The sequence below is a fragment of the Dromiciops gliroides genome, chromosome 4 (assembly GCF_019393635.1).
Source record: "Dromiciops gliroides isolate mDroGli1 chromosome 4, mDroGli1.pri, whole genome shotgun sequence".
NCBI classification, from domain to species: Eukaryota; Metazoa; Chordata; class Mammalia; order Microbiotheria; family Microbiotheriidae; genus Dromiciops; species Dromiciops gliroides.
The window spans coordinates 496,646,667-496,671,853 of record NC_057864.1 but is presented as its reverse complement, the minus strand read 5'-3'; the positions used below and the strand labels follow the sequence as shown (position 1 = coordinate 496,671,853).

Here is a 25,187-nt window from a genome sequence, read left to right as displayed (position 1 = left end):
ATAGGTATGAGGTGGTACCTCAGAGTTGTTTTAATTTTCATTTCTCTAATCAATAGAGCCACTAAGAATTTTGCTTTAACCCCCCCCCACTTCCATGTGATAAAAGGGCCCCAAGCAAGGGTCCACTGGATGAAGTGGGAGGTAGCCTCCCCAGTAGCCCAACTCTTAGCTACCCCCATTTCTTTTTTCTTTTTTTTTAAATAATAATAAACATTTTAATTTAACATTTTGAGTTCCAAATTCTATCCTTCCTTCCCTCCCTCCCTCCCCTAGCCTCTCCTTGAGGCATTAAGCAATCAGATTTAGGTTATACATGTGCAATTATATAAAACATTACCAGATTAGCCATTTTGTGAAAGAAAACTTGAATAAAAGAAAAAAAAATGAAAGAAATAAAATGACAAACAGCTTGCTTCAGTCTATGTTCCATCAATGTCAGTTCTTTCTTTGGAGGTGGATACTATGTATCATCATTAGTCCTTTGGGACTGTCTTGGATCATTGTGTTGCTGAGAATAGTAAAGTCATTCACAGTTCTTCATCAAACAATATGGCAGTCTCCGTGCATAATGTTATCCTAGTTTTGATCACTTCACTCTACATCAGTTCATACAAGTCTTTCCAGGCCTTTCTGAAATCATCCTGCTTGTCATTTCTTACAGCACAAGAATATTCCACCACCATCATAGACCACAGCTTGTTTAGCCATTCCCCGATGGATGGGCATCCCTTTGATGTCCAATTCTTAGCCACCACAAAAAGAGCTGCTATAAATATTTTTGTACAAATAGATCTTTTTCTCTTTTCTGGGATGTCTTTGGAATATGTATATATATATATATATATATATATGTATATACACACACACACACACATATATATATATGTATACACACACACACACACACACACACACACACATATATATATATATATATTTTTTTTTTTGCAGGGCAATGAGGGTTAAGCGACTTGCCCAGGGTCACACAGCTAGTAAGTGTCAAGTGTCTGAAGCTGGATTTGAACTCAGGTACTCCTGAATCCAAGGCCAGTGCTTTATCCACTGCTCCACCTACCTGCCCCCTGTCTTTGGGATATAAACCTAGCAGTGGTATTGCTGGTTCAAAGGGTATGCACAGTTCTATAGCCCTTTGGGCATAGTTCCAAATTGCTCTCCAGAATGGTTGGATCAGTTCACTACTCCAACAGTGAATTAGTGTCCCAGTTTTCCCACATCTCCTCCAACATCCAATATTTTCTTTTCTTGTTATATTTGCCACTCTGGTAGGTATGAGGTGGTACCTCAGAGTTGTTTTAATTTGCATTTCTCTAACCAATAGTGATTTAGAGCATTTCTTCATATGACTATAGATAGCTTTGATTTCTTCATCTGAAAACTGTCTATTCATTTCCTTTGGCCACTTCTCAATTGGGGAATGACTTGTATTTTTATAAATTTGACACAGTTCTCTATATATTTTAGAAATGAGGCCTTCATTAGAGACACTTGTTGCAAAAATTCTTCCCCAGTTTTTTGCTTTCTTATAATCTTGGTTACATAAGTTTTGTTTGTGCTTCTATATAATCAAAATGATCTTTTTGACATTTTCTATTGCTCTCTCTATATCTTATTTGGTTCTAAATTCTTCCTCTGTCAATAAATCCGACAGATAAACTATTCCATGCTCTCTCTCTTTTTTTTTTTTTTGGTGAGGCAATTGGGGTTAAGTGACTTGCCCAGACAGGGGCAGTGTCTGAGGCCGGATTTGAACTCAGGTACTCCTGACTCCAGGGCTGGTGCTCTATCCACTGCGCCACCTAGCTGCTCCCATGCTCTCTTAATACGCTGATAGTATCACCCATTTGGACCTTATTTTAGTATATGGTGTGAGATGTTAGTTACTCCAATTTCTAAACCCAGTTTCAGTTTCTGGATCGACCTCGGCTTCCTGCAGGGTAGACCAAAACGAGTCCTTAGCCCGAGGGGCCTCAGTTTCCCCCTCATTAAAAAGAGGAGAGGACTGGACCAAAAGATGAAACCAAGGGGCCTCTCCAGTGACAGTCCGAGTGTCCAGGAAGGTCTGCCCACTCCCCGGGTCCCTCCGCCTCCGGGGCGTGGCCTCTCGCTGGAGGGGGGGGGGACGGGGCGGGGCAGGCGGAGGCTCCCTCCCTCTCATCTCAGGCTAGCGGGCGGGGCAGCCACCGTCTGGACCCAGAAGGGCAGAAGGACCCAAGTTAGCTTAGCGCGCGGCTGGACTGTCCGGGCCAGATCATGGCGAGCCCTGCGGCGGCAGCGTTGGGAGGCCTGGAGCAGCTGCGGATATGCGGGGCGGGGGCAGGCCGAGCTCTGGCCGTGCTCACGAGTGGCGGGGACGCCCAAGGTCAGCGGGGCGCAAGGGACCGGGATCGGAGGGCGTAACGGGGTAGGGGCGGTCGGGGGCCCGGAGCAGGGCGCGCCGGGCGCAGCGCACGGGGGAGGAAGCACGAGGTGGGGGGATGGACTGAGACTGGGGCCGCTGTAAGGTGAACAAGGCAGGGGCCGTGGGGGCTCGGGACCAGGTACAGCACACTGGGAGGACGCAGGGGGTCGGAGGGGGGGGGATGGACTGAGACTGGGGCTTCTGGGGGCTGGAAGAGGACGCAGCTCACCCCGGGGGGAAGGCATAGAGCGGGGGCTGAGACTAGGGCTGCAGGGTGGAACGGGACTGGGGCCGTCGGCGGATCGGAGAGGGGTGGACGGCCCCAGGGGAAAGGGCACCACGCATCTCCGTTCGTAGGTCAGCGCGGAAACCTGGGAGCCTGAGCCACCCAAGGGGGGAGGGGCCCGCCGTCCTCTTTGAGCCAGAAGGCCTCGCATCGCGCATGTGCCTGATCTCAAGTGGGCGGGGAAGGCGGGAGGGGGAGGGGCGGGCTGCGGACGTGCGTGTCCACACGGCTTAGGCTGGTTCAGGCACAAGTTTCTGAGAGCGCGGTGGGATGGCGCTCACCGCCTCCGTGGAAGGGGTGGGGGGTGCTGGAGCGGACAGTGGGCAGACTGGGAGCATGGGATCCAGAGCTGGGCTGCTGGCCCCAGCCCTTTTGTAGCCTAACCCCCCCCCCACACACACCCACTTTACAGACGGGAAGACTGAGGCGGACTAGGGCTGGAGGGAGCTTGGCACGGGAATTCTCCGCTGTGACATCCCGCGCCCTAATGCTGAGGGGCTGGGGGCTTGGCACGTCCAGACCTGGGCCGACCTCAGTTATTCTTCCGTTTTACAGACGGGAAGACTGAGGCAGACAAGCGCTAGAAAGGAGCTTGGCATCCCCCGGGACATGGGCTGCCCAGGGTCCCGCTGCTAAGCGCCCGAGGCAGGAAGGGAGCTGGGCCACCTGATGGGGCATCCCTGGGCACTGCAGAGTGGGGTGCTATGTAAAGTGGGCACCACTCTTCCTGCCCCACAGGGCCCCTGCGCTTGTGAAGGGAGCTACCATAGCCAAGTGAGCCCTTGATGAATAGTGGTTGGATTGAATTTGTTGAGTGATCGTTGGATGGAGAGCTGAGATTTTTCTCATCCTTGTCCCCTGGAGAGGCCCTTAGATCATCCTCCTACCTCCTCAGGGGTGTGGCCACATGGTGGGGGGCTGGGTCAGCTGGGCTATAGGGGAAGGTCCGGGAGGAGGCTCGCCCCTTCAGGCTGTGCCCTGCCTAAGCCTGTGTCTCTGAGACCCTTAGCCCTTGAAGTTGGCCCTCCCCTTACCAAGAGCATTGTCAATGCAGCTCCCATCTCAAGTAGGCAGATAGGGAAACTGAGGAAGAGGGGCGTTGGCAGTCAGGACTAGAACATGAGGGTCTCCCAGGCCTGGCTGGCTTCAGTCGTAGCCAGTTGAGAAGTCCTGGTCTCAGGGTCGGGAGGCCTTGGCCCACAGTCTCAGAGTCTAGACGAGCTTGGCCTCCCTGGACTCATTACAAGAAGGAGGCTTGTTGGAGCCTGGCCCAGAGCCCTGGCGCCTCTCGGTGTCTTCTCCAGTCCTCCCTCCCCTTCCCGCCAGATCGTTGTTAGTCAGAAGCCTGGAACCCAGGACAAAAGTGCCAGGTCCCAGCCTCTGAACTCAGCCCTGCTGCCTTGTGCCCAATTTACAGATGGGCTCCCCTTCCAGACCCAAGCCCCTTCTGTCCCCCCCTCTCTCCCTCGGCTTCTCCCCACCGCCACCAGTTTGCATTATCTGCATTCTGCCGCTTGGCTTGCATGACAACACCAGGTGTCAGGTGAGAGTTGAAGGACAATTTCTGCAGCTATGGGGAAAGCTGAGGACAGGGCCTCGCCCAAGGTCACACTGTGAGTGCTCCCTGGGTTTCCTAGCTGGGGCTTGGATGACACTGGTGCTGTGGGGGTGGGGGTGGGGTTATGTCCTAGGCACCCACACACACACACAGAGCTGACACAAGGTCACCCATGGGCACTTGGCATGCCAGCCCCAGGACCAACGTCTGAGTGACCCTTGTGGCTGTAAAGGGTGCGTCTGCAGGGGCAGGCTGGCAGGAGGCCAGCTGGGTGACCCACGTGGACAGAGGCTGCATGGGATGCTACATGTCCTCAAGTACTGAAAGGCCCATCTTGGAGGTGGGGGCAGGCCTGCCCCCTCCCTCCTCTACCAGCAGGAGAAGGGTCCCAGAGGGTTCCCTCCCATTAGGGAGGAGAACTAACCCCCCAAGCTGCGGAAAAGGAGGCTGGCAGCCCGGGGGGCAGGCAGGCCCTATGTCCAGCCTTTGACCTCTGACTTCCCAAGGGTTTTTCTGCCCGGAATTAACCTGAGCCCTTCCCGAGTGACCGAGGGTGCTCGCCCCTCTTGTTGGAAGCCACAGGGGTAGAGGGGCAACAGCCTTCCACTCACTGAGGGCTTTTCTTGTAGGCATGAATGCGGCGGTCCGGGCCGTGACACGCATGGGCATCTATGTGGGGGCCAAAGTCTTCCTCATCTATGAGGTAGGTGGGCCTTCGTGGGTCAGCCTGGTGGGCAGGGGCCGCTGTCCTGGGGCCCAGCCTGGGGTGCTTCTCTGCTGGGAGGATGGGGTAGAGGGACATAGCTGAGGTGGCCTGATGAGACTCACTCTGCTCCATCTTAGCCGGCCCAGTCCTACTGTAGAGGAGTGTGCACTGACCGGGGGGGGGGGGGGGTGATGCCCCTCCTCCTAGGATGGGGGCCTCGGGCCTCCGTCATTCTCACAGGGGACTGGAGGAAGTTTGTTTGAAAAGACCAGGCTGTCTTCAGGTCATTCGATTTCTAGCCTGCTGAGAACCCAGCCCTTCAGGCCGGACTCACAGGATGTCTGTCAGCTAGAAGGGGCCTCTGGGAGAACACTGGAGGGGAGGGGAAGGGGCTGTCCCCCTGGGTCAGATGCATCTCTCACCCATCGTAGCTGCCTTGCTGGGCGCCAGGGCTACCTGGCCCAGGACCAACATCATGTCTGTGCTGGGTGTGTGGCGGGGCTGAGGGGGAGCAGGATCGATGCCCAGAGACCAGGCTGATAGGGAGGCCAGAAATACACCTCCAGTAGACAGGGGGTCACCCAGCTGAGCAGTGAGGAGGCCGGTTGTGTCAAGCAGTGGCCCTGGGGTCTCCTCTACCACTTGGGGAGGCTCCCCTCAGTCCCTCCAGTTGGAGGGTGAGGTGGTCAGTGATACTTTCTCAGCTGGGACCATCCATGGGCAAGAACACATATACCAACACGCAGAACTCCTGGGTCAGGCTCTGAGGTTCTGTGGGACTGCCTGACTCTGGTACCCAGTGCCCACGGGGCACTCCTGGGTCACCACTTAATATCTGCCTCTACGGGGCATGTGTGGGTGTGTCTGAGTGCTGGAGCATGGGCCGGGGTGGGGTGGGGTGGGGTTGAGAGGGGCCCTCCCTTGCCCTGCCTCTCTGCCTCCTTCCTCCTCCCTCCTCCGTACCAGCTGCAGGGCCCAGGCACCCACTGCCCAGAGACCAAGTGAAATTGGGAAGGGTGTCATGGGGTCAATTGCCCACCCTGCCTCCCCATGCACACATATTCTTAGCCAGCTGGAATTGGGGGACCGGGAACGTGGGGGCCGGGGGGGGTTGGCACTGGTAGGAGGAGGTGTTGTCTGGCTCTGGGGACAACCTCTCTGATGCCCTTTTGTTGGCCCCTGGGCTCAAGGGTCCTGGCTTGTTCCCGGCCCCTGAACCCTAGCACTGGGCACCTTGGTGTGGTCCTTGGTCGTGTGTGAGGGCTGCCCCTTGAGAACCTCTACTACCCTGGCCCAGAGCAGCTGCGGCTGACTTCCTGCAGATTTGGTGCCTCTCACCCAGCTGGTGGTGGGTGTGCCCTCCCCTCCCCCCCTCTCCGGGGCCCCTCCCCCCAACTCTGCCTGCTTCTCTCCCCTCCTGATCACAGGGCTACGAGGGCCTGGTGGAAGGAGGCGAGAACATTCAGCAGGCCACGTGGCTGAGCGTCTCCAACATCATCCAGATGGTAAGTGAGGCTGCTGGGCCCCTGGCCTCTCTCTGCCTCTCCCCCTCCCAGGGGCCTCAGGGAGGCCAGAGGCACGTGTTCTGTGGCAGGCAGGGCCTTGGGGTTACTGTGATGCAAGCTGCTGCCGGCTGTGTGGCAATGCCCGCCCCAGCCCCCATAGTTCCTTGTTCCCTTGAATCTGTGCTCCCCCAGGGTCCCTGGGTGTCAGCAGGGAGGAGGACCCGGCTTTCTGGTGCTGGGTGACCCTGGGCCACACACTGTGCTCCAGGCTGGGGGCTGCAGGGAGCTCCGAGGGGCACCAGGCCGGCCCCTGACTTCTTTCTGTGTGAGGCTGCCAGGAGCATCTCTGATAAAGGGTTAGGGTTAGGGTTAGTGGCTCACGGCCACCCAGCTGCCAAGTGGCCAGAGGTAGCTGGGAGGCCGCAGGGCTCATTCCCTTTCCCTCCAGTGCCCTCAGGTACCAGCTGGAGGCCCTGAGTGCTGCTCCCGCCCCTCAGCTTTCCCTCTCGCCAATCCAAAGAGACCTCCTGGAGAAGGTGGCATGCCCTGCCGCCGCCCCCCCCCCCCCAAGCTGTTCTCCTGGTTTGGCTCTCGGTGGGCTCTGGGCCATTTTCCCCTCTCGGAGCAAAGCTCAGGGCCTCTGAGCCTGATGGGGACAGCATTCACTCTGTCCACTCATCCTCCGGTCCAGCCCCGCTCCCTCCCCGCTAGGGTCACTGCATGAGCTGCTGAGCCTCCAGAGTCAGCACCCATGGGCCCCAGCTCCCTCCAAGCCTTGCTGCTTCAGATCTGAAGGTCCTGCTGGGTCTTTAGTCCTGAGCCCACATTTTTCCGGAGATTCTTCTCCCAGCCTCGTCTGCACTGCCCACATAGACGGCTTTCAAAGTGCAGGGCAGAGCAGGGACAGCCCCACACATCCTTCTAGGAGGTGTCAAGGGCTAACCTTAGGGAATAGGCTGGGCCTGGGGTAGGGGGGGTAGTGGGGGACCCTCCAAAGAGCAGAGACCTGTGCCAAGTATATCCACATGGGTGGGGAGAGGGAGACGGTAGGGGCAGATTGGATGGTTGGGACCCTCAATCCTGGCTTTGAGCTCACTGTGAGGACTGAAAGGGTACTCAGCTCTGGCTGTGAAGTTCAGCTTGGACCTTAGGAGCATGGGTAGGCGGAGCCATCTTCACGCCTGCTGGGTCAGGGGCACTCTGTCTCCTGAAGGAGTGGGCAGACTGACTGGCAGAGAGCCTTGCTTGTTTGTTTGAGTCATGGCTTTTTTGGTTGGCAATGCCTTTGCTTCCCCCGACTTGGCTGTCCTGTCCCCTCAGGGAGGGACCATCATTGGCAGTGCCCGCTGCAAGGCATTTACCACCAGGGAGGGCCGCCTGGCTGCTGCCTACAACCTCGTCCAGCATGGCATCACCAACCTGTGTGTCATTGGTGGGGATGGGAGTCTGACAGGTGCCAACATCTTCCGATCAGAGTGGGGAGGCCTCCTGCAGCAGCTGGTGAAGGAAGGTCAGAGGGGCCCTGGGGGAAGCCCATGGTGGGGAGGGGTGGCAGGCAGGCAGGTCCCAGCTGGCCCTGACCCCTCCCCAGCCTGTCTTTCAAGTCTAGCCCAAGCTTCCCACCTCCAGAAAGCCTTTTCTGATCTTGCCACAGGGTGGGCCTTCACTGTGGCACTTTCTAAGGCACTTTCTGAGGTTATCAGAGGCCCAGGGGGTCCAGCTCCTCTGGGGGGCCTGTGGGATCTTTCTGTTTTGTTTCATCCCGATGTCATGTCACCTCAGTCCCTACCACAGTTGCCCTCACACAGCTGGGGCCCGTAAATGCTTGGTATTTTAAAAATCCAGGTTTCTGGGTTCCTGTGGGCAGAGCCCCCACATTGGCTTCCCCCCAGGTTAGTCCCTGCTTGTAGTCTTTTTTTTTTTTTTTTTGTGAGGCAATTGGGGTTAAGTGACTTGCCCAGGGTCACACAGCTAGTAAGTGTCAAGTGTCTGAAGTTGGATTTGAACTCAGGTCCTCCTGAATCCAGGGCCGGTGCTCTATCCACTGCACCATCTAGCTGCCCTCCTGCTTGTAGTCTTAAGCCGCCTGGGACCCTGAGAGGGCCAATGCTGGTCCAGGACCACCCAGCCAAGATAGCAGGCTTGTTAGGAGAGAACAGGCCTTCCTGGCTGCAAGGCGCGATGCTGCCCGCCAAGCTGCTTTTTCTAGGCCGCGCTGGCTCAGGCTGTGGAGACCCACGGCTCCCTCACTTCTGGCAGCCCTGGGATGTGCCCAGGTGAAGCCGAGGCTCTGATGCTGGTGTTTGGGGAGGATCTGAGGGAGATGGGGGTGCTTGGGCTGACACCAAAGGAAAGAAGGGAGGGGAGGGGCCTAAATTAAACCCCGGCTTTGCTACTAACCAGCTGTGGGACCTTGGTCAAAGTGCTTGGCTTCTCTGGAGCTGGTTTCTTCTTCCCTAAATTGAGGGGATTGACTGAACGGTGTATGGTGGCCCTCCAGCCTTCTGGGCGTAAGGTCACATGCCCACATAAAGTCAGAAGCCAGACCGAAGCCAGCGGAGCAGAGCTGGCACCCACAAGCATTTCTCAGGTGTCTTCTCTATTGCTGGGGACCCAGGAGATATTGAGTGCCTCCTGTCCCCACCCTCAGAGAAGCTTAGTCTAAAGAGGAGACGCCCCTTAGCTCCACAGGATCCTGCCAGGCCAGGCCAGGCCAGCCTTGTCCCTGGTGTTGGCGCTCACCTTCATCTACACTGACCCTCCAGTCTCCCTTCCCTAGGAGGGGAGATGACTGGCTAGGCCTGAGAGTCAGGGCACGAGTGGCATCTGAGCAGAGCTACTTTCGGGGGGATGGCCCTGGGGCTGGGGAGGGCCTGAGGACCTAGTCTTTACTGGGCCCTCAGCCACGGATGCTTGTGCCACCCTTGCCTGCCTCTGCTGCTTTGGTCCTCCCGTCTGGCGGACCTTCTTTCTGGTGGACCCTTTGTCCTCTCAAGCGTCTCTGGGTCTCTTTTTCTCTCTTGCTTCGGGCTCAGGTAAGATCACCGAAGATGTGGCCCAGACTTACTCCCACCTCAACATTGTTGGGCTGGTGGGCTCCATCGACAATGATTTCTGCGGGACAGACATGACCATTGGCACTGACTCGGCCCTGCATCGCATCATGGAGGTGATCGATGCCATCACCACCACAGCCCAGAGGTGAATGAGGCTGCCCAGCTGCTTCCTCTGTCCCCCTGACGCTCCCCCAGAGGTTGGGGATGCCCTGCGGGCCAGTGTGGATGACCAGCCATGATGCCCTGGGAGGGTGGCATCACTGCCCCCTCAGTTTGCAAATGAGTCGGGCCCAGGGATTTGAAGTGACCTGTTCATAAGACATAGGACAGCCCTTGGACCCCAGGTCCATAGTCTCTTCTCTCTATTTTTGCCTGTGGGTCACTGTCCACCAGATCACTCCCCTGCCCCTATAGGATCCATCATGACTAGATCAGCACCTTGGTCAGCACCTTGTGAGCCTTCTTGGAGATTTGGATGGCCCCTGTTTTCCTATCCACTGTGGGTGCCCTGATCTGCTGGTGCCAGCCACCCCCCAGGCTTCTCTGACACCATCCCATCTGTTAGCGCATGCCACACCACTGTACAAGTGAGCCAGGCAGGTCAGGGGTGGCATGCCCTATTAGTAGGGAAGAGACCAGTGGCTCTCACTGTCCCCCAGAGGGCATGTCAACAAACCCCTCCCAACTGGGGGGTGGCATGAGGCAGGTCACACACAGCAGGGAGAGGAAGGGTCACCAGGGCTCTAAAAACCATCCCAAAGGCCTTTGGCAATTGTGTACACCATACCAAAGAAAACAGGATCTAATACTGTTGGCTACTGAATTAAGCTCATCCTGCGATTTTATTAGGTAGGGGAGAAGGGAGTGGGTGAGCTCCTGGCCTGTTCAGGATCCCCGGAGGGAAGGTCAGTGCCCGGAGCCCCTCACAGCTTTCTGTTACTCAGAAAAAACAAAGGGAATCTGCAAATCTGGTACCAAACAGGGTCAGCTGGGCCCCCACAGGATCCCCTTTCAGTACCTGGATCCACCTTTGGTTAGACCTTGGGGACATCCCTCATCAGCCCAGTGGGGATGGCAGCCCCCCTCCCCCCCATCCCTCTGGTGGGGAGGGGCAGGGCTGGGAGGTCATAGCAGGATGCCTCATCTCTGTTCTCCTTGCCTCTTTGCAGTCACCAGAGGACGTTTGTGCTGGAGGTGATGGGCCGACACTGTGGGTAAGGGGGAGTCTCTCCTCACATTGGGAGGGAGGGAGGACCAAGGCCTGTCCCTGGGGAGGTGTTTGAGGTGTGCCCAGTATCCTTCCCATGGGGACTGCTCGACTGAATGCATCCGAGGGATGCTGTCCATGAGACAAGAGAGTTGGTGTGTGTGCATGTGTGCGCACGCGTGAGCTTATGCACTGAGTACACAGCAGACCCTGTGGGTTCTCTGTCCTGGGGGAACAGGGAGTCAGGAAATTGATTTTCTCAGAATTGACTCTAAGCTTGATAAGAAGGGTTGAGCCTGAGGTTCCAGAGATCCCGAGTCTAGTGCTAGAGGGCCCCTTATTTTACAGAGGAGGAAACGGAGGCAGGAGAAAGTTTAGAGACTTGCCCAAGGGCACCCAGGTGGGAAGTAGCAGAGCTGGGATCTGGGTCCAGGACATCTGCCTCCAGAGTCAGCCACTTCCCACTCATACCCTGGAGTGAGGAGGGGTTTCCTTGGAAAACTAAAGGCTGTGTGTGTGTAGGGCCCCCCAAGTGCCAGAGACAGTTTCCGCAGCGGAGGGCCTCGGGGCTGGTGAGGGTGGCAGCATCAGGTGAGGGAGTTCCCAGGTGGGCGACAGCTTCCCCCCCTGCTGCCTGTCCCCCCTTGGGAGCCCCCGCCAGCCCTCACCTCGTGCTCCTGGCTCCCCAGGTACTTGGCTTTGGTGTCAGCTTTGGCGTCAGGTGCTGACTGGCTCTTTATCCCCGAATCCCCTCCTGAGGATGGCTGGGAGAACTTCATGTGTGAGAGACTTGGGGAGGTGAGTGCCACCCTTTCCCTATATGGGGTGTGAGAAGCAGAGGCAGGCAAGTGTCCTGCCCACCTTCTCAGTCCCTGCTGCCCATTGCTGGCCTTGAGTGTCTTGGAGTCAAGCAGGCCTGGGTTCGATTCCCACCACAAAGTTTTACTATGAACTCCCAAGCCTCAGCCAGCCCCTTCAGACCAAGCCAAGACCAAATCATGGAACTTACTGGACTGAGACCCAGAGAGTCATAGTCTGCATCATACCAACCCCCCAGTTCTGTTCCTGAGGAAATCCCAGCATCTTGGGTCACAGACCATGTGCCAAGTGTTCATGGGGCCAGGATCCTGTCCTCGACCTGTCCCCAAGAAGATCCAGGGAGGCTTTTGGGGAGGGACTGGCTAGGCAGGTGCTCCATCCAGGGCACAAGGGGCTGGGGTTGGGGCATGGCTCGGCCTCTGGGGTGGCTCTTCTGCGCCAGCCTTATCTTCTCACCTCTCTAGGCTCTGTCCCCACCCCCTCACTGTGCTCTTTCACCCAGCTCCCTGACCACCTTCTGGCTGCTCGGTGTCCGATAAGCAGCCTCTGATAGGGAGTGAGCCTGCCCAAAGTGGCCTCTTCTGCTGTTGGGGGGCTCCCCTTCTGATCTCGGGGGCAGGTGTGCCTTGTACTCACTGTGATGCAAGTTCACTGGCCTCCACCAAGGCCGGGTCCAGGGAATGCCAGAGTCAGGGCTAACTGTGGGTGGACACCCTATGACTCTCAGCTGGGCATAGACTCAGGGCAATGTTCAGGAGGGCAGAGGCTCAGAACTAACCAGTGGGCAGCCCAGCCCCATGCCTACAGACCTGGTCGTGGGGCTCAGGGGCCATCCTGCCTAGTTCCCTCACATCACAAAGCAGGGAAGCCTCAGCTCACAGGCAAGAGAATTGCCCACGGTCACCTCGCCAGCAAATCTCAGGCCTGGGTCTGTATGACCTTGGAAAAGTCCCTTTTGAGCCTCAGCTTCTATGAAAGGGGGCTCCTCCACCTTCATTCCAGGCCAGGGCCTTAAAGGAGAGTGTGGACACTAGTGGGGTCCAGCCCCCAAAGGTGAGTTAGGATCCTCATTTCCTTCCAGACTCGGAGCAGGGGATCCAGGCTGAACATTATCATCATTGCAGAAGGTGCCATTGACCGACATGGGAAACCCATCACGTCCACTTATGTGAAGGATGTGAGTACCTGCCTGGAGCTGGCCAACGTGCTCCTCTGAGGCTTGTCGATGAAGGTCTGGGTGTTCTTCAAACCCAGAAGGGTTTCATTCTAGCCTGAAGAGCACAGCTGCCCACTCCCTGGTGCTCATGTGTCTCGGGGGCCCCCAGCCCCATGGGGTGCCATGGCTGTGCCCCTGCCTGTCCTCCCACCTCCACCCTTGCAGTTGGTGCCAGGCAGCACAGCCCCGTGCACCAGGGCTTCTTTCAGAGGCTCCTGTGAAACCCAAGTGGGGAGTGCAGAGTGATAGCCTGGGGTCCTCACTTGGAGTCTTCTCCCTTCCTCACTAGCTAGTGGTTCAGCGCCTGGGGTTTGACACGCGAGTGACTGTTCTGGGCCATGTGCAACGGGGTGGCACACCTTCTGCATTTGACCGGGTCTTGGTAAGTTTGCCTGCTCAGAACCTCCCAGAGGAACATCAGGAGCTCAGACTCTGAGAGTTTGGGACCCTGAGAAGGAAAGGAATGGGCAGCAGAGGCTTTTCAGACGTCATCCCTGCCAGTGGCCGGGTCCCCAGGCGTGTAGTGAGGGTGGGGCCAAGTGACAGTGGGCCAGACCGTGTCCTTCCTTCAGAGTTCCCTACCCATTTTCCACAGGGTTGAGGGAGGGAGCATTTGTGGCTGCTTGGAGGACTTGTGGGTGGAAGGAAGCGTCCAGAGCAGCGTGTGCCCTGGGTGCATGCAGACAGAATGGGCAGCTGTGGTGATGGGGGGCATCACAGCAGACCCTGGCAGGCCCGTCGCTGTGGGAGCCACTTGGCACTGCCCATGAATCTGAGTCCACACCAAAGTCCCTGGCTCCGTTTTGGGCTCTTCACAGTAGTTATAGTGGCCTTGGGCATGCCTGGCCCTGGCTTAGTCCCACTCTACCTGTCCCCACTGGAGATGTGGCTCCTAGAAAGCTGATCTCACCTCCCACTGGTAGACATGTGGGTCTTCCCACATGGTCTGGGTGGGGTCCAGACAGATCTAGAATGGGAGGGGAGGGGGGCTCCTGATGGAGAGTCCCAGGCCCCCTTGGGAAGGAGCAGCCTTTCTGTGAGCTTTGCTACTCAGGGTCTGATCTGGCACATTCCCACAAGCCTGCCCACACTTTGCACAGTTTTACACATTGTGTGGGGAGGAAGGGCAGGAGGAATTCAGGAATTGAGCATGCTGGGGGGAGGGGGCGGCATGTTGGCATCAACGTGGTCTGGCTGCTGTGTCCTCACCAGAGCAGCAAGATGGGCATGGAGGCCGTGATGGCCTTGTTGGAGGCCACGCCGGATACCCCTGCCTGTGTGGTGAGCCTCTCTGGAAACCAGTCTGTGCGGCTGCCACTGATGGAGTGCGTACAGGTGGTGAGTGTCTGCTGTCCAGGACACTGGGCGTGGGGAGGGGGATGGAGGCGGAGCCTGGAGGCTCTCCCAGGGTGGCCAGCTGGCCTGGCAGCCACAAAGAAGGGGGCTTTTACCCATGAGCTGAGGGGCAGAGTGGGTCTTATTCTAGCACTGGGCTGGCGGGTCATGCTGGTTCCTACACTTTGATTGTGTGTGATTTGTGGGCCTCCTTCCTCTCCCCCCACTTCCCCTACAGATGGAAGGCAGGCAGAAAGGGCAGGGGTGTGTTTGAGTGCCTTACCCCTCTCCTTGGGGCAACGAGGTGGTGCAGTGGATAAAGCACTGGCCCTGGAGTCAGGAGGACCTAAGTTCAAATCTCACCTCAGACACTTACTAGCTGTGTGACCCTGGGCAAACCACTTAAGCCCAATTGCCTTAAACATCCGGGTCCATCTCCAGGTGTCCTGATGTTGATCTTGCCACTGGACCCAGATGACTCTGGGGGAGACAGTGAGGCTGGTGACCTTGCACAGCCCTCCTTCACTTCAATCCAATTCAGTGCAAGTTGTGACATCACCCCGATGTCATGGTCCTCTTGGATAATGAAGGACAAACAACCCCTCTCCTGTGCTCTCTTTCTCTCTTTAAAGACAAAGGACGTGCAGAAAGCCATGGACGAGCAAAGGTTTGATGAAGCCATCCAGCTGCGGGGCAGGTGAGAGGCAGGGTGAGCTCGTGGGCCCTGGTGGCGTGGGCCTGTGTGGCGTGGGCCCCTGTGGCAGGAGCTGACTATATCTGGGCAGGGCCACACACTGACTGCCGGCTAACCTCATCCACTTGTTGGCCACCAGGCCCTTCAAAGGCCACCGCGTTTAAACCCCATCATGTTCCAGGGATGGGAAGTGACTGGCCACAGGTCACACCAGTCAATGGTAAGGGCAGAGGGCCCCTGACTCTAGGCCACAGCCGTACCAGTGGACAGTGCTGCCCTGAGTTTTTTTTGGGGGGGGAGGGGCTCTTTTTTTCATAATACTATGTTATTTTTTTTTAAATAATAAACATTTTATTTAAAGGTTTGAGTTCCAAATGTTGTTCCTCCCCTCTGCGTGAGGTGGTAAGATTGTCTCTTTCTGTGGGGGATGAGAAGCACCATCAGAAGCCAGCCTCCTGCACCAACCTTCCTGACAGATTCACTTACTGGTCATTTGTCCCTCTTTTCTGGTCTCCTCACTGCCCCCACCCCCAAAGACTCAGTGCCCCAGATGGAGGTAGAGAGGGGAGGCAGCTTGGAGTGTGAGCTGGCTCTGGCTGGCTGGAAGCGGCCTGGGGCTGAGAGTTACTGCCTGTCTCTCATCCCTGCTCTGCAGCTGCCTCCCCAAGGTCTCCTTCCCCATCTATGAAATGGGTATAAGCACGGGCCCAGCCCAAGGAAGGTGGCATCCTCAAGACACCCGGGAAGAGAGTGGTAGAAGTGTCTGCAGCCCCACGTTGTGGATGGGAATGAGGCTGGAGCAGGACAGTAACTTGCCTGGAGCCTCAGCTCTCTTTCTTCCTCTCTGTCTTTCTGTTTCTCTCTATCTCTCCATCCCTTCTCCCTTCTCCCCTCTTTGTCTCTCTGTCTCTCCCTCCCTCCCTCCTCTTCTCTCTTTGTCTCTCTGTCTCTCCCTCCCTCCCCTTTTCTCTTTGTCTCTCCCTCCCTCTCCCTTCTTTGTCTCCCTGTCTCCCCACCCCCTCCATCTCTGTCTCTCTTTGACCCACCGCCCTCTGTCTTTCTTACTAGGAAAAGCTAAGCTGCCAGGCAGCCCAGGCTTGTCCCCTCCAGCCTCCGTTCTCCCTGTGCCGTCCTGCAGGAGCCCGTGCCTTTGTTCACACTCAGCGGGACTGGTTTGTGCCTGGAGACCAGGCCTGGGCATCTCACCCTGAGCTGCTGCTTGTCTGGCTCTTTCCTTTGTAGGAGTTTTGAAAACAACTGGAACATCTATAAGCTTCTGGCCCATCAGAAGGTGTCCCAGGAGAAGGTGAGCCCCGCTGGGGTCTCCGGGCTGGGAAGGGGCCTGGCTTTTCAGGCGAGGAAGCCGCTGCCTCGGAGAAGGGGCTTGGCCGAGGCCCCGGCCCAGCTGGGGGATCTTGCTGGGAGGGTCTGACCTCGGATCCTCTCTCGTAGCCCCAAGGAGCCCCTCATTTGAAGCTCCGCAGGCCCCTTCCTCTCACCCCTGGAGCCAGGTTCCCTCCTCTCCACCACAGTTGGGATTTGAACCCAGGCCCTGTAACAGCTCCTTTGCCTCCCAACCAACCTAGAGACTGCTGGACAGGGCAGAGGAGGGGCTCTGATTCCCTATATTGAAGCAGGGGGTTTCAGGGAAGGGTTTCCCATCATGCTGTCTTCTCGTGGAGAGGACTGGATGATGAACTCAGCCTGATTGGATGGTGTGGCGAGAGGCCCCCGGCGGGCTGCCCCAGGGGGCAGGGACCACCTGCTTGGGCAATGGGCCGGTTGGCACGTTGGCCAGAGGCTGGCTGGGCTGAGACACGGCAGACACCAAGTAGGGCGTGTAGCTTCCCGAGCGTGGCCAATGGGGTGGGCGGGGTGATGGGCTCAGCCGTGCTCGAGCCCCAGCGGAGGGTCCAGAGGTGGGTAGCCAGCACAGCTAAGAGAGGCTGTAGGAGGCCCGGGGGCCAGGCCCCAGGGGCAGCTTTGTGGAGAAGGGCTCGGTTAGCCCCGGGAACAGCGGGGGCCTTTAGGGTTAGGGTTGGGGTAGGGGCTGCCTCTGGGTTGGGGGCTTTAAGCAGAGGCGGTTCTGGTTGGGACTCCTTGGGGCTTCCTCCTTTGTCTGGGACTCAGTGGCCCCAAGGTCTGTTCCAGGGAATCTTGGGTCTGAGGGTGGACATCTGCCCCTCAGGGCTGTAGCACAACTTCCTCTGTCTGCCCCCAGGGACCATTTGGGAAGCAGAGGGTGTCAGGGCTGGGTTCAGGTCCTGGATTTCACTGGTGTTGGGGAACTCTGGGTGTGCAAAGGCCTTCTGTCAATGCTGATGCTGCCCCGTCTCATTTAGCGTCTCAGCATTTGCTGAGCTTCTTGCCCAGGGTCACTTAGCTGTCATGTCCCTGCTCAGCCCCACATGCCTGGGGCCAAGCGTGACCTCCCTCACGTAGCCGCCTTCCCCTTGGAGCAGCCTTGGCCTAGAGAGGTCGGGGGTGGGGGCACTGGGCCTGTGCCTCAGGCTCCTTGTCTCTCCCTCCTCTGCCCAGAGTAACTTCTCCGTTGCCATTCTGAATGTGGGGGCTCCAGCCGCGGGCATGAATGCTGCTGTGAGGTCTGCGGTACGCACCGGCATATCCCAGGGGCACAAAGTTTATGTCATTCACGATGGCTTTGAAGGCTTGGCCAAGGGGCAGGTACGTGCTTGGGGAGGGCAGGGCAGGGTGGTGCAGTGGGTGGCCCTCTGCCCCCAGAGACAGCCCCGGGTGTTCCTGGACTACCTAGCCTCCACCCCTTGGAGCTGTTTCTGCCCATATTTGGTGACGCTACCCCCTTTCCCTGCAGCTGCGGGAGGTGGGCTGGCATGATGTCGCTGGCTGGTTGGGACGAGGAGGATCCATGCTCGGGACTAAGAGGTCAGCACTTGGGGAGCCTGGGTCCCCGCACCCAGGAAGGGCTCAGGGCTGTGAGGGACCTCAGGCATCAAGATCCAACCTGTATGTGGAGACCTCCAGTGACAGGGAGCTCACCACCTCCCAGGCATCTCAAGCCATTTTGGGTCTGCTCTCAGTATCAGAGAGCTCCTCTTCCACATCACCCATTGGCCCTGTGGGAGGGGTGGGGGAAATCTTGCTTGGGCTGGGGGGTGGGGGGTGTCTAAGCTTGGCTCACCTTCATGGTTAGGGGAAGAAGTTGGGTTTGGGGGGCAGCCAGGGGAGTCCAGCTCTATCCAGTGGCTAAGCCGGTCTCTGGTTACAGAACTCTGCCCAAAACTTGCCTGGAGAAAATTGTGGAGAATGTGCGGACTTACAACATCCAGGCCCTGCTGGTGATTGGTGGCTTTGAGGTGAGATCACCGGTGGGGCCCCTGGGAGGGGGTTTCCAGACCCTTCCCGAATCCGCAGGCCACCCTCCCAGGCCCAGGAAATAAAAAAGGCCCCAGTGAATGAATGCGTGGGATGTCCTGGCGGAGGGCAGGGGAGCAGAGACCTTCACAGAGTTGGAGCTGGGCCTGAGGGCAGCCTGTAAGCCCCCCTTATCCTCGGGGCCACACCCCATTTCCCGGGCCACCTTTCCTCTCCCCCAACCACCAAAGGGCAAGAGGACACTCTAAAGGCAGGATACAAAAGGTGGGGAGTGTTTGTCTTCTCCCCCTCCCACATTTTTCTTTTGATCTTAATAGTATTTTATTTTTTTCCAGTTACATGTAAGGATAGTTTTCAACATTTGTTTTTATAAGATTTTAAGTTCCAGTTTTTTCCCTCCCTCCCTTCCCCCCCCCTCCCCAAGGTAGCGAGCAATCTGATGTAGGTTCTATACGTACAATCACATTAGACACATTTCTGCATTAGTCATGCTGTGAAAGAAGAAGCACAAGGGAAAAACCTCAAAAAAAAAAAAAGTGAGAAACAGTCAGGTTCTATCTGCATTCAGAATCCACAGTTTTTTTTCTGGATGTGGAGAACATTTTCCATCATGAGTCCTTTGGAACAGTCTTGGGTCATTGCACCGCTGAGAAGAGCCAAGTCTGTCACAGTCGTTCATCACACAATGTTGTTGATACTGTGTACAATGTTCTCCTGGTTCTGCTCCTCTCACTCAGTGTCAGTCCACTTAAGTCCTTCCAGGTTTCTCTGAAATCTGCCCGCTCATCACTTCTTACAGCACAATAGTATTCCATTCATGTACGTGTTCAGTCATTCCCCAAAGGATGGGCAGCCCTCCATTTCCAATTCATTAGGGTTCCAATTTTTCTACATCTTCTCCAACATTTATCCTTTTCCTTTTTTGTCATATTAGCCAATCTGACAGGTGTGAGGTGGTACCCCCACCCCCTCACACACTTTCTTACTGGAAAACCCCAGTAAAATACATGCTGCAGCCCATGTCACCTGTGCGGGGAGGCAGGGGAGGCCTTGCCCTTGGGCCTCTGCAGTGCCACTCTCTTCACTGAGGTTTCCCAAGTCTTTCAGACTTGACCACATTGTTATTGTATAACTTCCTGGCCTTTGCTGGTCCAGATGTGGACAGACCACAGCCCCTGAAACAGGACTTTGTGAATGAATGAATGAGTGAATGAAGCTTTGATTAAGGACCCCCTTTGTGCCCATCACTGGGCTCAGCTCTGGGAATGCACACAGAGAAGTCAGATAGTCCCTGCTCTCAGAGGGGAGAGAGCCTCTAGGGAAGGAAGCCCTGACCTACAGTTTTCTGGGCCCACAGCCCAGGGCGGGGAGGGTCCTTGCAGTCTTGGGCTCCTTCGATTGCCTCTTACAGAGGAGGAGGCAGAGGGAGGCCTGGGGACATCCCAGGATGTGGGGGGCAGGGGCCCTGAAGACCCCAGGGTGGGGGAGTCACTGGTGTGTGCCCGGGTGGGCCTCCTCTCTCCCAGGCCTACGAGGGCGTGCTGCAGCTGGTGGAGGCCCGAGGTCAGTACGAGGAGCTCTGCTTTGTCATGTGTGTCATACCTGCCACTATCAGCAACAACGTCCCTGGCACCGACTTCAGCCTGGGCTCAGACACGGCCGTCAATGCCGCCATGGAGGTGAGTCAGGACCTGGGCAGCAGGCCCCCTGCTGGGGTCCAGACTCTCTCCCGTCCCTGTCCTGGGCACCAAGCCCCCTCCTCTCTTTCCTGGGCTGCCAGGGCTCTGTCTCTGGCCTTCTGATGACCCGAACCTTCAGCCGTCCTGCCTAGGTTGGCCTTTACAGTGCCCAGCTCATGCCCTGTCCTGAAGGGCATGGGGGGTGCAGTCAGACCCTTCCCTCTCTTTGCCTGAAGTGCTTCTCTTCTGCCTTTGCAAGGCCAGGTGGGGGCCTGGCTTTCTGGTTCTCATAGTAATGCCTTTTAAACTCCTGATGCTGAGGTGGTCCTGGCACGGTGGGTCCCTCAGGCCCAGGGTTCAAATAAGCAACCCGGGAGAAGCAGACCCCAACATGGTTAAAAGCAGTTTGGGAAAATGAGAGGAGAAAAAGGCCCAGGACGAGGAGGTGATAGGCACCTTTAGCATGGGGGCCCTCGACAGGCCCTCAGACACTCCCCCGGCACCGTAGAAAAGCAGAGTCCACAGTGGGGCCCCGGGTCTCCACTACAGTAGGGCTGGGCATCTCCTCCAAGTCTCCTTTTTGGCTACCATAGAAAGAGGTGCTGTCAGTGTTTTGGTTCATGGGTCCTCTTCCTCTTCTCTTGATCTCTTGTAGTGGTATCATTGGTTCAAAAGCTATGCAGTTAGTTGTATAGCCCTTTAGGCGCACAGACTTCCACATTATTCTCCAGAATGGTTGGACTGAGTGCCACCAACAATGTACAGTGTTTGTCATATCCTGTTCTGCCATGTTAGCCAGTCTGAGGGGTGTGAGGGAGTGCCTCAGACCAATCCCTTTTCTTTCTTTTTTTTTTTTTTTGTGGGGCAATGAGGGTTAAGTGAATTGCCTAGGGTCACACAGCTAGTAAGGGTCAAGTATCTAAGACTGGATTTGAACTCAAGTCCTCCTGACTCCAGGGCCGGTGCTTTATCCACATCACCCCCTAGCTGCGCCCCCTGACCCCTTTCAGATGGGACAAATTGGGCCCTGGGAGTGGAGCAAAGTGACTCCTCACAGGGTCAGCAGGAGGTCAGTGCACATGATGTTACCCACCTGACTTAGGGGGTCTGGGCTTCCCTGCGCTCTGGTGGTGGCAGGGTTTGTGTAGCATCTAGGCCAGCGGCCTCCTGGAGGGCAAGAACCTCACTGCCCCTGATGGGGAGGAGGGAACATCCTAAGCCTTTCCGACTACTCCCGCAGAGCTGCGACCGCATCAAACAATCGGCCTCTGGCACCAAGCGGCGGGTGTTCATTGTGGAGACGATGGGAGGCTACTGCGGGTACCTGGCCACGGTGACGGGCATTGCAGTGGGGGCTGACGCTGCCTACGTATTTGAAGACCCCTTCACCATTCACGACCTGAAGGTGCAAAGACAGTCATTGGTGGGGAGCCTGCCAGGAGTCACAGATCTCAGAAGGAGGGAATTGGGGACCTTGGGGGGGCCCTTATTCTGTGCCCTGGGGTTCGGTGGGTTGCTGAGGAAGCCCAGAGAGGGACAGGATTTGAACCTGAGTCCTCTGCCTTGCACGCAGAGTGCATGCTCCAAGGATGAGGCCATGGTCAGTGCAGAGATCTGAGGGCCGTCCTGTTGGCCTTTTCTTGCTGCTTTCATTGCTCCTTCTCGTTTCCTGGGCCCCTAGACTGGAAGCGTTTGGAGGGCAGGGCTGTGACCTCGTCTGCTCTACCAGTTTTTCAGTCGGGATGTGCCCCGACAGGAGCTCCCTAAACTTGTCACAGAAGGATTGGCGGTGAGGGAGCCCTGGGGCAGGTGGCCCAGGGAGAGCAGGGAGTCCAGCCCTGCACCTCCTGAAGTCCCTAGAGCGCCCCCATCTGGTGAAGGAATGAAGACAGAAACACTTCTTTTACAGCTGTGGAAAAGCGAGAGGCCCGCAGCTCACAAGGAAGGGATTGGGTGACCCAGGTGGGCTTAGGCGGCTGGGCTAGGGGCCAGGGAAGCCTTCCAGGAAGGTCACTCCCCAGGGCATCCTCTCCCTCCCTCCTGTTTCCTTCAGGCCAATGTCGAACATCTGACGGACAAGATGAAGACAGACATCCAGCGGGGTCTGGTGCTCCGGTGAGTCCCCCTTCCCCCATGAATGGGCCCTCCAAGCTGGCCATACATGGACCCCAGGTGAGCCAGGTGCACAGGACGGAAGGTTGGCAGACAGCATGGCAGCTGCCACTGGGTGAGAGACCCCAGCCCATTCATGAATGATTCACTGTGTGCAAAGCCTTGTTCAGTCCTGGGAAGGAAAGACTGTCTACATGGAAGGTGGGGCAGGACAGGGTCCATCCAACAGCCATCAAGATCAGGGAATAAAGTTTGAGGAGGGAGGGCTGACATGTGGGGGTGACCAGTGAAGGTGAGAAGGGGGAGCATTCTAGGAACAAAGGCATGGAGGTGGGAGACGGCAGGCCAGGCCCGTTTGGCAAAGGACAGATTGTGGAGGGTGACTGGAGACAAGAGTGAGCCCGTGAATATTCTTGAGGAGAATGCCAGCCAGTGAGCCATTCTCCTTTCTTCCCAGGAACGAGAAGTCCCATGAGCACTACACCACAGAGTTTCTATATAACTTGTACTCCTCAGAGGGCAAGGGCATCTTTGACTGCAGGACCAACGTCTTGGGGCATCTGCAGCAGGTGTGCACCGTGGCCATCCTTAGTGGGACCCAGTGCAAATTGGGAAGAACCTGGCATGGGAGGGTCCGAGGTTCATGTCCCAGCTTGCCTCTCTGGGCCTTAGTTTCCCTCTTTGTAAAAACTGGCTCGGGCTTGATAGAGCTAGAAAGGCCCACAGAAGCTGAGTCATTTTGTGGTTCTCTCCCTGGGGTGGGGGTGGGGCAGTCCACAAGCCTGGGAGGGACAGCAGGGCCCTAACCTGGCCACTCTCACCGCTGGGATTCCTGGGGATTTCCTGCCCTCTGCAGGAGATTCAAGGTAGTTCCCATTTGGTAGACAGACAAACAGGTTCAGAGGTTAGGCAATTTACCCAAGGTCACACAGCCAGCATCACAGCGTGCTGTGGGGGCAGGGGCTGCAGATCGTCTGGGGCCAGAACCCAGACCTGTGGGCTCTTAGCCCCTGAGGATGCCCAGTTTTGGCCGGGGTCCCTGAATTCCATGCCCCGTGCTGGGGGAGTGTCCGAGGCTCTGCCCCCATCTGTTTCCTTGCCCATCCCTTGGCCTGTTCTGCTTGCAGGGAGGAGCCCCCACGCCCTTTGACCGAAACTATGGCACCAAGCTTGGGGTGAAGGCCATGCTCTGGATGTCAGACAAGTTGCGAGAGGCCTATCGTAAGGGTACGTGCCAGGCCTGCCCCCCCCCCAGTCTCCTGAAAGGGGTGGGGCTAAAAGTGGGGGCAGCCCCCTTCTGTGGAGGAGCAGGAGACCACTGCCCACAGACAGTGAGGGCATGACTCCCTTGCCCTTCCTTTTCCCCTACTCCCATGGGTTCCCTCTTCTTCTCTTTTGTCTACCTCTGCCTCTTCCTCGTTTCTTTTTTTTGTTTGCAGGGCAATGAGGGTTAAGTGACTTGCCCAGGGTCACAGGGTCACATAGCTAGTAAGTGTCAGGTATCTGAGGCTAGTTTTGAACTCAGGTCCTCCTGAATCCAGGGCCGGTGCTTTATCTACTGGGCCACCTCGCTGCCCCCCTCCCTGCTTCTTTCTCTCGCTCCCCACCCCCCATCCTTTCCCCTCCTCCCTCTCATTCTGTGCTTCTCCCTCCAGGGCGGGTTTTTGCCAACTCTGCAGACTCAGCCTGTGTGATTGGGCTAAGGAAGAAGGTGGTGGCCTTCAGCCCAGTCACTGAGCTGAAGAAAGTCACCGATTTTGAGTGAGTCGAGCCTGTTTGTTAGGCCAGAGTCTGTGGTTTGTGGCCATCCCAGGAGAAAACCCTTCTCTGACCCCAAAGCCCAGGAAGCTTGTGCCACCCCTTCCCCAGCCCCAGGCTTGGCCTAAGGCCATCCCCCCCACCTCCCCCGCACTGGGCTGTGGCTACAGACAGCCCTAATGGGCCTCCACACTGGCCTCCTCCACCTGGGTCCTCCCCAGGCCACATTCATCAGAACTAATGAGAGCAGGGGGGCTCCCTGTGGTTTTCCCAAAGATTTGGGGTCTTTTATCCTGCCCTCACTGCCTCTGGCTGGGGTGTGGCAACAGGAAGAGGGAAGCTTGGCCTAAGTCCTGCTGGTCCCATCCCCAGAGCTCAAAGATGGAGAATGGTCTTGGGGCCCTTGGCCTCTGAAGTGCCCCCAGCTGGGGAAGAGCAGAGCTACCGAGGGGAAGAGGCGGGGGACAGAGGAGAGAGAGTGACAGGGGTGGGGGGGGTGGGGGGGAGTGAGAGGGAGGAGAGCAGGACGGGAGGGAGCGACAGGGAGGAGGGGGTAGGGACAGGACAGCAGCGGGCTGAGGCCACTGCCCCTCTTCTGCCCGCCCAGGCACCGAATGCCTCAAGATCAATGGTGGTTGGACTTGAGGCTGATGCTGAAGATGCTGGCTAACTACCAGATCAGCCTCACCGAATACGTCTCTGGGAAGATGGAGCACGTCACCCGGCGCACCCTGAGCATCGAGAAGGGCTTCTGAGTGCCAGTGGCAGTGCTAGCCCCTTCCCCGTGGCTCCCTCTTTGGTCTCCCCTCCCCAAAGCCTCTTGTGCCCACCTTCCTCACCAGCTCCACTGTGGGCTCACTGCCTAGAGGCGGCCTAGTGTGTAGACAGGACCCTTCACTGCATTAAGGGAAAGGGGTCTCACCATTCACTGTGCCCTGTCCTTGGCATCTTAGTATGTGAAGAACGCACGGCAGCCCCAAACTAGGCCTAGACTCGGCCTGTCAGAGCTAGAAGGGACCTTCTAGCCAAGGGCCTCATTCTATAGTTGGGGACACTGAGGCTTGGAGTGGGGGGGCGGGTCTTTCATTGAAGCTGGAAGGGACCTTAGAGACCCCAAAGACCAAGCACCTTGTTTTAGAGATAGGACAACTGAGGCACGCAGTGGTAACCCCCATAGTATGGAGGAGGAAGTGATGTTCCCTTGGCCATTTGACTAAGGAAAGGCTGGCCTTTATCCACACTGTTTCTCCCTGGGCCTGCTGCCCACGCCAGCATGAGGGAGGACCACCTTTCCCTCTCCCAGGCATGGGGCTCTGCCACCCAGGAGCCGGCCACCCAGGGCCAGGACCTCAAACTGTGCAAACATTCCTACTGTGATCATGCCGTATCTGTATCATGTCTGTTAGATTAAAAACTTACTGATTGAGCGCACTATGGTGTGACTGAGGCTCTTGGGCCAAGTTGGAACAGAGGAGGGGAGCTT

At 57.1% G+C, this 25,187-nt stretch overlaps 1 protein-coding gene across 1 annotated transcript; it reads left to right on the top strand.

The window, feature by feature from the left end:
• Positions 1 to 2,167: 2,167 nt before the first annotated feature.
• PFKL (phosphofructokinase, liver type) lies at positions 2,168 to 25,135 on the top strand. The gene is made up of 22 exons (XM_044001352.1): positions 2,168 to 2,380; positions 4,893 to 4,966; positions 6,397 to 6,474; positions 7,795 to 7,984; positions 9,510 to 9,675; positions 10,700 to 10,744; positions 11,427 to 11,535; positions 12,638 to 12,733; positions 13,062 to 13,154; positions 13,985 to 14,110; positions 14,740 to 14,804; positions 16,044 to 16,107; positions 17,340 to 17,486; positions 17,635 to 17,705; positions 18,049 to 18,136; positions 19,682 to 19,834; positions 21,075 to 21,239; positions 21,888 to 21,949; positions 22,404 to 22,515; positions 23,074 to 23,173; positions 23,602 to 23,707; positions 24,312 to 25,135. Exons 1-22 carry the CDS (start codon positions 2,272 to 2,274, stop codon positions 24,457 to 24,459), a joined length of 2,367 nt encoding a protein of 788 aa, XP_043857287.1. The 5' UTR covers positions 2,168 to 2,271; the 3' UTR covers positions 24,460 to 25,135.
• Positions 25,136 to 25,187: the final 52 nt, after the last annotated feature.

Bases quoted from the DNA above. Each gene is read 5' to 3' on its own strand.
- PFKL (XM_044001352.1), top strand. From the start codon at position 2,272: ATGGCGAGCCCTGCGGCGGCAGCGTTGGGAGGCCTGGAGCAGCTGCGG. The intron at 2,381-4,892 runs GTCAGCGGGGCG...CTTTTCTTGTAG, and splicing joins GAGTGGCGGGGACGCCCAAG to GCATGAATGCGGCGGTCCGG. The intron at 23,708-24,311 runs GTGAGTCGAGCC...CTGCCCGCCCAG, and splicing joins AAGAAAGTCACCGATTTTGA to GCACCGAATGCCTCAAGATC.